The following is a 14673-nucleotide window of genomic DNA, read 5'->3' on the forward strand; positions in this document are numbered from 1 at the left end:
AGTCTGGCCAACAGGACATTCTGCATCATCACATCATCAAGAGGCGATGACAGACGTGCTTGAGAAGGTCAAATGTTACGTTCTTTCAAAGCAGATGCACAAACTTTAAGACACTGAAGCACTGCAGACCAAGTACCGCAAACACAGACATGTATCCAACACCAAGTTCTGATACCGGAAATCTCATGTGGAAGATAGAATTCACCAATCTGCTGAGGAGCTGTGCAGTGAGCAGCTGTCTCAGTCCCCCTCCAACCCCCATGTCCAAGTTAAAAGCTTGCTGTCACTCCAAAACGACTTTTTTAAAACTCATTCTTTCCCCAGTCCCTTCTCCTCAGCTGGTGCTCCAGTCGCTGCCAATGGTGCAAAGCATTCGTGGAAATCAACAAACCTCACCTGTGTGAAGAGGCGGTGGGGGAGGGGTGACCTAGTCATCCATTCAAGCGAGCAGGGTTACTTACCGTACAGGGACTCCCTGCTGGCTGCATCCTCGTCCACAATCGCCAGTGCCACCCAAACAATGCCCAGAACCAGCAGAGTGAGCAGCAGCAGCACTACGGAGGTTTCATACACACGTGCCATGATGCCCTGCAGAGAGAGAAAGGACAACATTTAGAAGAAACCCAAAACGGGGAGACAAGGCGCATGACAAACGAAGGATCCATGTATTCAATATCTGAAACATTGTGGTAGATGTGCAGGACCACAACATTTACAGCTTCTGCAAACACAGAGAAAGCACAGCATAGGCCTCAGAAACCCAATTTATAAACACAGAGATTAAGTGAACCCTTACACGTGGTCATGGGCTGAAGGAGTACCAGCCAGACTAGGACTAACATGAAGGGCCAAGGTAAAATGTAGCTGGTGCTCAAACATTCTGGAATTATTAGTCATGAATGAACTGTTGGAGATTTTCACACATACGTAGCTTCTTACACCACAGTGCTGTCTCGCACTCAGCACAGGTGGGATAGAAGGGTTTGGTTTGTGAGAAGGAACACAAGGAGGTGCGAATTCTGTGGGGAGTCTTTGAGAATGGTTAAACCTTACATGGGCTAGATACATGGTTACACACAGTTTGCCAAAGGGGATCTTTTAGAGGCGGGGCAAACTTACCTTTTTAGATCCTGCAAAACCTTCGGCCTCAGTGAAGAGGTACGCAAACGGCATCAGGAAGACCAGCGAGAGGTTGGAGAACAGAAAGATGAGGTTCCAGAGACCTGAGAAGCACCAGATAAAGAGAGTGAGGTAAGCGTTTGTGTTGGACCAATAGGACCTTTGAATAAAACATGAAACCAATACCCCGTGTGGACAGCCTTCGGCTTCCCAATATTACCATTTTTGGACATTATACTATAGCGTGCCTCAGATCTTCCTTCTGTTCTGTCGAGTGGGGTCACTTACTACACTCTCTATGCACCCTGTGGGTAGCAAGGGTGCAGCCTGATGTAGCCTCCACATATCTGTCATTTTTTATATGTTTTCATTTACTGTCCTCATTACATTGACTTATACGTGCCAGGATGAGCGGTTACATTTGACCTCTGCTTCCAGCTGCAATAGAGGAAGGCCCTGGGTGTGAGGCAACCCAGGGGAGGAGAGGGCCCACTGGCCCCAGGAGTCTCACCGTGGATGAGGGAGCCGTTCAGCCATTGGATGTAGTAGTTCTGCGGGAAGGAGAGCAGCACCTCGTTACTGATGATGGAGAAGGGGAGCAGCAGCACGGCCCCCACCGACACGGCCAGGGTGAAGGTGCACATCCACAGCCTGCGATGACGAAGAGGGAAGAGGTCAGCGTGGGGGACAGAGCACCCCAGGTCTGCAGCATGCTGGATCTTCCAGCAGATTCCAGGGCACACAGTTCTATTTTATGGAGGACCCCTCCCACAAATCCTCTTTCACATACTCTGAATAATACATGAACAAACAGCAGAAACCAGGGGCAGAGCCTTGGCAGTAGTGGAATGCCATTTGACTCCCTTCCCAAAAATTCCCAAAAACAATTAATAAGCGGGCTGGATAATACAAACCAGGGGACGGGCAGTGTATTAATGATGGGCAGCACACGCCCACCTCAGAGTCTGCAGAATGCAAAAACATTCAGCAGAAATTAGGGAACACATCGCTGTATGGATGGAGAGCATTTCTCCCTACACCCAGAACCTAGAGAAAACCAGACCACAGCAGAAACCAGGGGACAGATCACTACAAACAAGGGACATTTCCCATCTCAACCCCCTCCGCCACCTCCAGGAGTTAGAAGAACACTTTCAGAGAGGCGAGGTAGGTGTTCTGAGATAAAACTTCATTGAGCAGAAATCAGGGCACACAAGAGCATCCTAAGAAGGGGCTTGAAGCCTCCCCCCAAACACAGCTTGCAGAAAGCAAGGAAGTTATATTAAATGCAGGGAGAATGGTAGTGATGGAAGGAATGGAAAACACCGCCGCCACATCAGCTGCCCCCAACTATTTTAGAAAAACCAAGAACTGAATCAAGAGGACAGAAGATACCCCTGCCCCCACTCCACAGAGTCGAGAAGACCGACAAGCACAGAGCAAACACCAGGGGACACGGCACGGCAAGAAAGGGGGTGCCTTCAAAGAGCGGTGCATTTTAAGGGAGAGCACACACACCCATTTGGTCAAATACAATGCAACTGTAATAAAAGTGACAATACAATACACAATCACAGCAACAGGAAAAATGTGCTGTCCCTTTTGGTAATTAAATATCAGGGAAAATAAAGCCGGAGCTCCAAAATGATTAACATTTTTATAAACGAATTAAAAGGTATACATTAGAATGAAATGATTAACATTAAAAGTAAAATCTACTGAAAAACAAATAAAAAATAGGAAGAAAGGGAAAACTGCATTCTGGGTGATTGGTCTTCTCGGACATCCGTTACCAATGGTAACTGCCATCGTGCACCAACAATATTAATTATCCTGTACATTGTCCACATGAACTGCGGTCTCTTTAATAGGTGTTAATTGCCCTGGTTCCTAATGAGTTGGGTTGCCCTTGTTTGAATACACGACCTCTCTTCTTTAAGTCACTTCAGAGGCTCTATTTGGAACAGAAAAGGTACAATGTGAGCAATGGCAAGTAACATGAAGGCCCATCTCTGATATTATTCAATTACAACCCCTTACGGATGAAGATCCGTAATAGGAAAGGTGGAACAGCTCAGTTTAAGTGAAGTGTGGGCACTTTGGTTCTGCGCTGAGGCTTGGATTCGGGGTATTTAACTCTCAGTCCCACCTTCGTGTTTCAACTGCTTGAAGATTCTTTGGGTGATCAGGTAAGCAGTCAGTGAACACAGTTTACGGTTTGACATATAGTGAGGAGCATGTATATGCAGATATCCTGGCCATAATGGTGGGAAAAAACTTGAACTTCATCCTAAGACCCACCAACAGCCTATGAAGAGCTTTCGGAGCATAATACAGTGGCATCCAGTAGAGCAGGCAAAACTGAGGGACAACTGCCACCAAGAACACACCACGCATGGAGAAGTTCAAACACTAGGGGGCAGTGCTGCAACTAAACTTGAGGGCCCGCCCCCGCAAAGTACTTGGAGGGGCTCCCTCCGGACTCAATCAGGAGTTCTCAGGCCAGGGTACTGTGCTGAGGGCCCCCCCCCCCCCTAGAGCGTGGGGGCCCCCACCACCGCAGGGGCTACGGGGGCCTAGGTTGAGCCACCGACGATGGTTTAGGCACACAGGATTGAAAGCCACAGGATTTGGGTGCGTTATGGAGGCTGGGTGAGGGGAGGTTGGTAGAGTGACCAGATTCTGAGAAGCAAAAACCGGGACAGGCAAGACATAAAAGTAGGACTAAATCCTTTAGTTTAACTTCTATACGTGGCCCGTTCCGTTATGTTGTGTAGCCTTGTATATATCACAGAGACCATGACGTACTGCCTGTGGGCTTCAGAACGCTGGCAGTGTCGAAAGCAGCGCTACGCAACGCACTGCTAAATCCAATTAAAAGTGCTGGTTTGTTCCGCTACTTACAGAGGACTTGTCAACAAGTCACCTGTAAGCAGCGGAATAAACCAGCACATATACATACACGTATTTGCAAGAAGGTTTGTCACCTTCCGTGACTTCACATACGGCGGATCTGGACACCACAGACACCAATCTTCATACGTTTGATATTTAGTTTTATTTTTCTTCATTTCTTATTCCATTACAAGAGTCAATATACCTCTATCTTTCTCTCAGGCCAACGCGTATTCGGCTAACACCTTCAACTGGGCCTCCATATATATATACACACATGCATACATTTACAAGGGTACATTTTTATGATTGGGCCTCCATGCTGAGCTACCCCTGCACTCCTCCTGACCACGATGCAGCTCTGCTGAAAGCATACACCAGACCTGTTTCGGTCCTGTGCTGTGCTGTCTGATGGAGACAAATTATGGACGTTTTTTGTCTTCAGAGGCGCCTGTGAAAGGAGAGCATACCTTTCAATTCTGCTTTGCAGAATAACCTGACTTTGTCCCAAAAAACGAGACATCTATTTAAAAATAAGAAAAGTGTGGGGACACTGGGACAGTCCACTGAAAACTGCGACTGTCTGGGGAAATCCCCGAAGTCTGGCCAACCTATGGGTTGGGTTAGGGTGGGAAGGACGTAAACAGCCCTGCCAAGTGCCACGCTTCTTGTGTTGGAATCAGGCTTTATAGGTCAGGTTTCCGAATCACCGTAAGGATGGAGATTGTCACTCAAAGCAGTTGAGCAGAAAGCTAAGCATGTAATCACTCTCAGTACCTTCCTTCACGTAACCGTGACATATTGCCGGCTCATTCGCTATTGCCAATGGAAGGGGAGCCTTCATGCTGTGCTGATCAGGACGGTACACTGGTTCGCTCCTGACACAGGGAAAGGCGTCGATCAGCACCGGACAGAAGCCGAGCTCCTATCGGACAAGGCCCGCGTGTTGTCTGAAGCAATGTGAGAACTGGTAAGGCTACAGACACATTGCGATGTCCTGGGCAGGGCAGCGTCATGGCCTGAGGCTAAGTACCTGCTCTGTGGTAACCTGTGCACGTCACCTCTGACAAGCGGCTTACTGTGAGCAGCACGCCTGGCACGAGCCTAAGGAGCCGTTAGCAGCAATAATGAACATGCTGGTCTTTACTTTCTTCTGTACAAGACCAGCAAACACCAACCGTGTAACGCACATACGCTAGGGTTACAAAAATAGTATTAAAGCTGTATATAATTGCAGCGTAGGCGATATGCAGCTGTCACACAGGATTGTTGCTGAAAGGTAATTTTTCAGCTGTTGCAGTCCCTTCTGACGCCAACGCAAGTACTTCTAGCCCTTAAATTTCAGCAACACATTATTATGTAGGCCAAGAGACCATCTAAAAATGTTTTAACTGCAAGTTCCGAAATGCAATGTGTTTTCGGGAGACTTTGCACTTTTATGATGAGGAAATGGTCACTTTTGGCCCTTAAGCAAGGCAGCAGCTCACCACTGTGCCAGCTTTTCACGACATAAGGCTGCCGTAAAGGCAACCGTTTCAAATCCTTGAGGTGGCAGAAGTGGATCTTGACTGGTGCTTCGATCTCAATCTAAACGGTACAAAAAGGGGGTGGTGATGGACGGAGCATCTGAACCAATCAAACACTCCCACCCAGTCAACAGATCTGGGTTTAATCCATCACCGTTCTTCAGTCCACTCTGCCACCCCAGATCTCAATCTAAAGCTAATTTCACAGAAGAAGTAGAATACGTTTTAGTTTGACGGTCAATTAAAAAAAAAAATAGAATTCAAGCCAATTCATAAATATGCATGTTAAAATTCATTTTCCTGAGGACGGTAACGTCACTCAAACTAAATGGATCTTTCTTTATAATGCAATATCCCTATTGTCATCAGTTAGCTGCCAGGTGGCCGTCTTGTATGACTAACACCCAGTAGCAGTAATACATGTATAACTGATAGTGGAGGGGGGAGTGGGGGGGGGGTTGAGTGCGCGCGTGTGTGGGCATGTACAACCCACGCTGTAGGGGACCGGCTCGGTCCTCATTGCATGGTTCAACCTTGTCAGACCCAGACAAGCATTGTCTTTGTGAGGAACTTTTGAGCAAGTATCAAAAAACCTAAAAGTGCAGTTAGATTTGCCTCGGCCCGCTTTTTAACCTACCCTACTATCAAAGCGCGCGTGGAGTTAGTATAGTAATCGCACACTTCATTGCGGTCAATGGCCGGACCCCATAATAATAGGTATGGGGTTGGTTGGGCGTATGAGTGAGTGTGTGTCTGTGTTTTAACTTCTTGCTTCTGCTTGCCATAGCGTCACTGAAAGGGGCAAACAAATGGCACGCACAATTCCACTGGAAAAAAAATGTCACATACCCTAATATGAAACATTTGGCAGTTGAGCATTAAGGGAAAGCTCAAGGCGACGTTCTCGTCACAGGAGTCCGGGTCGGGCTGCAGGCTGTCGGAATGACTGCAATACCATTAGCAGCCACAGGAGGTCACCAGCCTGCCGTATGCCACGTAAAGTGCTTACCACGAACAAAATATCGATCTCGTGTCATCAGCAAGCATAATCTCGTTTTGAAATGTCATTTTGACTCCGTTCTGAGGTCAGTCAGCTACTCGATACTTAAAAAGGAGTGTATGCACTTCACATCAGTATACTAACCTAAACATGTTATTATGTTTCCCTTTGTATATAACTAGTTTATTATGTATAGTCCTCAAGTAGACAGAATGCCTCGACGGCACCAATGAAAACAAAACATGATAATAAATCGCTTAGACCCCCACCAAGGGGTTCATAAATGAAAATGTGCACTGTAAATCATATATTCAAGTGTGTATATAGAATACATATGGCTAGTTTTTTACCTCATCTATGACTTTAAAGGAGGATGTGATAGGGTTGTGACATCCATTCATATTGCCTACACTCATTTCCCCCTAACCTATTTTTACTAGGATTTCGTCCCTACTTTCGCAGCACAAGAAATGGCAAGCTTGGGTGTCCAGCACCGGTTGGTTGGACCTGCACAACATAAATGAATAAGTTGCTTATTTGTTCTTGAGCTAAGGTGAGATCTTTCTTTTTCACAGTGCTTTCCATGCCCATCATGCATGCGAGAAAGTGTATATTGTGCCTGTTATCTTGCACACCCATGGAATGACCATTTGAACTTTGGCTCGCTAATAATTTGGTGAACCTGACTTCTATGAACGCAGTAGCACGAAAGCACAAAGAAGTGCCTGATGTATAAAACACATGTGGATGCCAAGCCTGCAATTTGCAAAATCACAGCATTTGCATCCACAAAGCATAGAGTTGCAATGTATTAAAGGTGCTCTGCGGGTCGGGAAAGTTTTGAGTTTTAAAATAGTGTTTGCAAGTTGCAAAGAGGAGGGGGCCATAAAAGGCACATAATCATCTCTTGGGGGATTTGCAATTAAACGTATCAATGGTTTGTGACTGCAAATGTGGTCTCTAACCAGGGATGAGTTTCAAACACCTGAACTGGGGTAGTAATAGATTTAAAGGGAATTGTGTAGGAACAGCCTCTGTATGGAAATCTTGTCAGGCAGCTAGCTGTAGGCTTACTCCCCCTTATGTCGTCCCAAATTGAAGCCTTTTTCTTATTTCTTTTTATTTGAATACAAGCATTCTGAACTCTTTGCACATAGACTGCATCAAAAATTACACACCAAACCACTCAGAAGAGATATTTGCACATCGAGGTTTGTGAACTTTTAGTTAGTTATAGTATGTTTTGCAGATCCCTCCCTCAGTGAACATGACAATCCTGCATGTCCACTGGGGGTCTCCCCGTTTACATTCATTGAGACCCTAGAGCTTGGCTTGGAGGTCGAGGGGGCAAGCTTAGTGCACCCCTATTTCCAAGAGAGTGGCTACTGCCTTCTCTACCCAGGTTGTGGTAGGCAGACAGTGGTGGCAGCAATACATGTATTGTCAGGAGGGTGGGTTACTAACCATCCTCCTGATCAAGTCTGTGCAGTCTCTCCCTTGCCCTTGCCTGGGGTCCGGTTGCCTTTGTCTACCTGACATGTGTGAGAGCCAGTGGGTACACTGGGGAAGGATGGAGAGATGAGCCATTGTGTGTAATTCAAGCTGTTCTGCTGGAAATTCCAGCTACCCCAATTCCTAATTCATAGGGGAAGCCTGGTGGGCTGGGGTAGACACTCAGCTCTGATCTTAGCTGTACTAACTCTGCTAAGAGGACCCCAATGGCACCCCCGACCACCCCATCCTGGTCTGGTTTTAGTGGTCAGTTGTTCAAGAGTGGTTTATGATTCTGAAGAGGCGACACATCGGGTCAGTCCAAGTAAGCCAGCAGGGACACGCGGTGTGAAATAAGAAGCTTGCTCACCACATCTGGAACTTGAGGAAGTTTTTTCTATGCCTGATGAATTATGCTGCAAAGGAACGAGCAAGGGCATCAGCAGCAGCAGTCCAAAAACCAGCTGTTCCTGTGAGGTTTGTGGAACTGGAGCTTGGAACAAAGAAATTGTAGACAGATGCTCAAGACAAGGAAAGGAAGCTTTTCAGCACATAAAGGAAGACAGAGACGGGGAATCCCAGTCGTTGAAGGTGAGATTGCTTTGCCCAGACCCCTCCCCTGCGGATGCCTGTGTGGTACTTCCAGTTACAGGCAGTAGTTGGGGAATAGAGTCTGGTGGAACAGGTACCCCCACCTTTCTTTTTGTGATATCTGGGGATATCCGGGTGAACTGTCATCCTGTCCAGCCACTACCCTCCTACAGCTAGCCAGTGGTTACTGGACTACTGGGACTCCAGTAAACTGTGCCAAGACATCAGGCACCTGTGGTCAGATCCCAGACGCCACCAGAGCAGTGTCACGACTCCGGACGGAGGGCACTTCTGTTGCTTTGGGCGGGGGTTATGGGGCTGATCAAGAACTTTTAACTTCACATCACATGTTGAAACTATATCCTTTCAATACTAAGATTGGTATCAAGGCTCTAGCGAATGAGAGCAGCCCTGTGTAACAAGGTCCGTAATATGCAATGCTAATTGTATGTCTATATATTAACTGTGCTTTTATAGTGCTTAGCGTCTAGGCACTAGAATACTGTTTGGGGTCAGAACTCTGGCCCAGAGGGCTGTAGAGACATCTGGTTTTCACTGTTTATCCTAGTTTTAGGTGTAGTATAATTCTCGTGTGTATTGAAGTACTTTGCTTTTATAAAAATTAAAGCACTGACTGAACATTGATTTTATCCGCTGGTTGTACAGTGTGCACTGTATTCTAAATGTCTAACCCCACCTCACCTCCTTGAGTAAGCCTTGGACTGCTCTGTCTCGCTACCCTGAGAGTGTCAAGTGCTGGAGAGGAGTACTTGGTTATCCAGTGTTGGGTCCTCTAGTACAGAGTCCCCAGAACACCTGCAGGGGAACACTCCAGTTGATGTGACTGGAGCACAGTAACCACTGAGTGCCCTGCTGCCCAGGAAGCCGGGTCTAACACTGAGGCAGATGGTCAATTCCAGAAATCTTCAACATCTCTCACCAAAAAACGGTTTAGGTTGTCCTGCTCACATATGGTGGTGATCTGGGAGGGGGTCCACAACTGTGTGGCACTGTTATGAACCCAAGTAGACTTCGGATTAGAGATATTTAATCATAGAGGTTTGAAAGCCAATGTAAAACATCCAAACACAGGCCTTACAATGCAATAAGCATGGCATGAGACTCTTAATTTAAAATCCTGCCCTACCTGTATCTTGTTCAAAGACCACAGACTTCTCTTATCAATGTAATACTGGACACCCTCCCTCACCCAAACACCTTTTCCAGTATGGGTTTGCACTCGTCTCGTCCACTCTCCGCTGCACTGTACCCAGGGTCACTAGAATTAGGCGATTATGCTGCATTTTTTGCATAAATATAGATTTGCCACATTTGCCACATAATACATCTGCCGCATGATCTGCAGATTTTAAACCAAAAATAAGTGTTCTAGCTCAAGTGATTCAAAAGTTACTAAAAACACAGCAGCACATGTTGCTGCGCACTAGAAGGCCAGTTGCAAAGGTTGACTGGTCACTTTTTTGTTGCTTATTGATCAATGTGGGTGTTAAACTGGTACTAATGAGGTGCAACCAATGCCCAGACAGTGTTAAGAAGGGTAAACATGACGAAATAATACGTCATACTATTACAAAATGTGCTGCATTACGCCACACAATTTGCCTTTTATTGCTGCATAATGTACTCAACACTGCCGCATAATTGGCCCCTACCCTGCCCCATAATTCAAGTGGCCTCGACCGAATCCCTTTACATTCACTGCTGGCTTGCTTTGTAGCTAGGGTTGTACTGTACAAAGCTGCATACATGCATAGCGTCTTGATGCAATGCCTGCTCTTTGATACAGGCCCGGTCATATATACCCAGGAGAAACCCGGAGGCAGCCAAGTGCAGACTCCTGTCAGGGCTTAAGTTTACAACATGCTGAGAGCGCGCGATCCGACGGCCCCGGGCTGGTGTCCAAGCATCACCTGGAAGAGGCATTAGATTTACGCTGACGTTGTAGGACGCAAGGGCAAAGGTTGCTGCTTGTGTGAACGTGTCAGGAGGTGCTCAAAGGTTCAGCCCGACCCTGCACACAGAGTCCAGCTCTGCCCTGCCACGCTGCCCCGGGAGGGCAGATACAGTGCCGGGGCTCTTCCAACACTGGAGGAGAGAGAGGCCAGGCGTGCCTTATCGCTTCATCGGAAAAACAAAAAGAGACAGGTGGAAATTAATCTCAAACTCCTGTTTACACTCTTGAAGCGTTCCGCTCAGTTGTTTTGCGTTCTGCGTCACTACCGAGGAAGGCGCGTAATCGGTCTTGCCACGCCCCAAACGGTCAGTCCAGCCCAAAGTGCGTGGCCACGTCCCCTACGTGCGAGAACACAAACACCTGACGCGTTTCTTCATTTAATCACCTAATTAATTCGGAGAAAACGGACTTTCTGCCCGCTGTGCCTCATTCCTTTCTTGGTAGGGTGGAGGGAGAGCAGAACACACTGGAATGTGCTGGGCGAGCCCAAGGAGGGCGCACAACCTGCCCACGGCCACACTCGCGTCTGCGTGCAGCTCCGACCCCCTGTAGCCCTTTCAAACCTAGGCAGACCCCCACCAGGAAGATGGTGTCAGGGATGGAGAAATGCGTGATCTTTGTTTCAATGCGAGGGCAGAGTGAGAATGTCTGGGGACCGCAAGGGTTGCCATGACCAGGTCACGAGACAAGCTGGCCCCAAAGCTCAAACCCAGAGCTTCGCCCCATTCTCCGACAGCTCTTTGGGCAACTTAAACGGGCAGAGGGCGCTCCGACTGGCGTCTCAGAATAGGGAAGATACAAAAAAAGAGGTGTCTCTTTTCGGTCTGCCTCTCGCACTCACCCACTCACGCTCCCTGCACATAACAGCTTCCAAATTAGCTCCCTCTAAACGTCCCAAAAAGGGCGAAATAGCCCATTAGCTCATAAAAAGATGGGCTAGTAAATCATTTTGCACTGCCTCAGGGAGGGGATAGCGCATGGAATGTCTGTGTGTGTGTGTGCATGGAATGTGTGTGTGCATGGAATGTGCGTGTGTGTGCATGGATGGAATGTGTGTGTCTGTGTATGGAATGTGAGTGTGTGTGAGCAAGGAATGTGTGTGTATGGAATGTGTGTGTGTGTGTGTGTGTCACTCAAAATAAGGGGCATACAAACAACGTATTGACTTATTTAACAGTTTCCTATAGCGCAGACAACCCCCCAGGGCGAAGAACACTTTAGGTAAGAACCATTTTGTAGAAGACTTGAATAAGCAATTAGAATAAAACAGACAAGAGTAAACAAATCAATGTTAAAAGCGAAGATAGTAGCACTCTCTGGAATCTCGGAAAGTACTGCTATAGACATGTCAGGACTTTAAAACGTTTACTCAATATGAAGCAGCAGAAACAGAAGGATTTTAGGTGGGGGGGGGGGGGGGGGGGGGGCTGGGAGCCGTATTATAAGGTGATATGAAGCCTTTCACCCTGAGTTCCTTCCGAGGTTCGAGCAGGGGATCCAGTCTTTGCAGCTCGAAGTGTTGGCCACTTAAAATCGGGGTGCGTCAGGAATCTCGGGTGCTCGGGATGAGGGGTGCAAGGCGAAAACGGGTGAAAGAAAGAGCAGGGCAAAGGGGCCTGTTGAAAGAAGGCTGAGGAGAGACTGGGAAGAAGAGAAAATGATGAGGGGCAGGGAAACAAGAACATGTCCAGAGAAGAGTGACATGAGAGATCAACAGGGAGAAGGAGGGCAGGAAAGGAAGGGAGTGAAGAGAAAAGGGAAGAGATAAGAAGGGAGGGAAGAGAAAAGAAAAGAGAAAAGAAAAGAAGGGATAAACGAGAAAAGGGAAGAGGAAAGAAGGGATGGAAGAGAAAAGAAGGGAGGGAAGAGAAAGGAAGGGAGGGAAGAGAAGGTCAAGACTGAGAAGGTACCGCAGGGAAGAAGGGCGAGGAGATTGGAAAAGGGTGGAAAGTTGGGAAGAAGGATGAAAGTTAAAACGTGAAAGGGAGGAGCAGCCTGGCAGCAAGTGAGAGCAAGAAGTTGAGAAAAATTAGAGGAAGAAAGCGTTAAAGGACGGGCAGAGAAGATAAGCAGGGAAGGGAGAACACAAGAGTAGTGAGAGAGTGAGGTCAGGATAGTACGAAAAGAGCCCAAACAAAAAGAGGCAAGGAGGGAAGGCAGATGTCAACTTGGGAAGAATGGAAGGAAATAAACCAAGATAGAAGGAAGAGGGGGGCAGGTGTGCAGAGGAGAGAGAAGGGAGGAAGCAGTGATGGAAAGGAAAGCCATAGGGAGGGAGGATAATAGGAGAGGTAGCGAGCTGGACAGGCAAAGGATAAACGGGAACAACAAGGGGCACAGGGCAAGAAATAAAAGGATAGAGGAAGGGGCAAAAAGTAATCAGAGGAGGAGATTGGAAGACCAAAGTCTGTGAGGGACTGGGAGGCTAAGAAGTGAAGAGGTAGAAAAGATTAACACACAAGAGATGCAACGAGGGTAGAACAGAAGGGAAGAGGGAACAGTTATGGGAAAGGAAGTACAGAAGGTGAGAACAAGAGCCAAGTGGGAGGGAAGAAAGAGATCCAGATAGTGGAGAAGAGGGCTTATTTTATGAAACAATGTGCATTAAATGGGCGTTAACTCACGCAATGCGGTTGACGGCAGCATCTTCATCGTCGACTGCAAAAGAAAAGGAAAATGGAAGTTAATACAGATGGAAATCAGATACAGGGCAACCAGCTCATCACACATGCGCCTGGGAGACAGACATTCAGTGCCACATACGAACACGGGTGACAAGCAAGGTGCTCCCACTCTGGGCCAAAGATTTAACAGGGGTCTGGGATTGTTTAGACAGGAATATTCTACAACGGGCAGCACTCTTAGGTCACCAGAATAATTAATGCTATAGGGCACCTCATTTCCAGGCCGAAGTTTTCATTAGCCATTCATTACAATTTGCCACTTGAAGCATTACACCAGCTCAACCGAACCAAAGAAACAAACACACATGAAAACAGTGACTCGCAAGAGGAATGCTCAGGGTCCAAAAGATTTTTGTTATGAAACCATCTGCTGACCCTAACCTGGGAAAGCAGCAATGAATACATTTAGCAAGGGGGTTCTTGGGAGACAGCAACTTCCACAAGATCACACAGTTCGAGCTTGAACTTGCCACTCTGAAGCACGCCTCCTTTCTAAATTTAAAAGCGAGAGTCAATAGTTGTGAAACACAGTGACAAAGAGGTCTTGGGCCAGCATTTGTGCCACTGCGAGAGAAAGACACTTGCTACAGGAAGAGCCCAAGTCCTGGAACAGGCTGAACAAGTTGAGGCTCAACGTCACTTTGAGGAAGAGGAAGAGGAAGGGCAGCTGCAGGAGAATGTGTTCAGAGGTGCGAGTCCTCGCAGAAAGGAAACCTTGCCCTGGAGTGACACAAGGCCATATTCTACTGGAGCAAGGGCGCGACCCAAACACATTTCTAACTTGGGTTTCATCAGCACAGAATGTGGTTACTCATTACCCACACCGCTCTGTGGGATCTCAAGGCACCTGTGCCTGTCTCTCCATTGCTTGAGTGCTACATAGCGCAAAGTGGATGAAAAATGATGTACAAGAGGGTCAGAGGAAGCAAATAAAGGCAGGAGAGAAGAGAATGTGAGTGGGAAATAACAGCAAAGAATGTTTTCAATGGAAAAATTAGAGCACAATGCAAAGGAGGAGGGTACAGGAGGGAGCAGGCGAAAATATAAAAAAGAGAAAGAAGATGGAAAACGCCCCAGACATGTAAGAAAAACAAATCAATCTCTGTTGACAGCTGGAGGGGAAGGAGGTGGAGTCTGCCGTAAGCCAATGAAAAAGACTGCAGGCAGCATATTAGACAGGGAGGTGTACGTTTCCAAATTCCTACCTCAATTTTTTGCAAATGCCTGACTTACTCACAAACCTCTTCCCAGGAATGTGAGCAGGCAGGTTGCATACCTAAAAAAAACAGGGCGTGTGAGCCTCACCTTTCATAAGGAGAGGGAAGCGTCAAGCAGGAGAATAACACAAACTTCACGGACCCCCGAAAAGTACACCCTATGCAAAGCCCCTAA

The 14673-nt window shown here is 47.2% G+C and overlaps 1 protein-coding gene across 2 annotated transcripts in view; it reads right to left on the reverse strand.

Annotated features, from left to right (window-relative positions):
* Nucleotides 1-14673, reverse strand: part of LMBR1L (limb development membrane protein 1 like) — a 107995-nt gene that overhangs the window by 35537 nt on the left and 57785 nt on the right. For both annotated transcript variants that reach the window (XM_078686104.1, XM_078686109.1), the window contains 4 exons: nucleotides 13222-13255; nucleotides 1631-1770; nucleotides 1120-1223; nucleotides 462-588 (listed from right to left, as the gene is read on the reverse strand). In XM_078686104.1, the coding sequence (XP_078542230.1) occupies nucleotides 462-588; nucleotides 1120-1223; nucleotides 1631-1770; nucleotides 13222-13255 (405 nt within the window). The remainder of the gene's footprint in view (nucleotides 1-461; nucleotides 589-1119; nucleotides 1224-1630; nucleotides 1771-13221; nucleotides 13256-14673) is intronic.

Source organism: Lissotriton helveticus, chromosome 1_1, assembly GCF_964261635.1.
Source record: "Lissotriton helveticus chromosome 1_1, aLisHel1.1, whole genome shotgun sequence".
Lineage (NCBI taxonomy): Eukaryota > Metazoa > Chordata > Amphibia > Caudata > Salamandridae > Lissotriton > Lissotriton helveticus.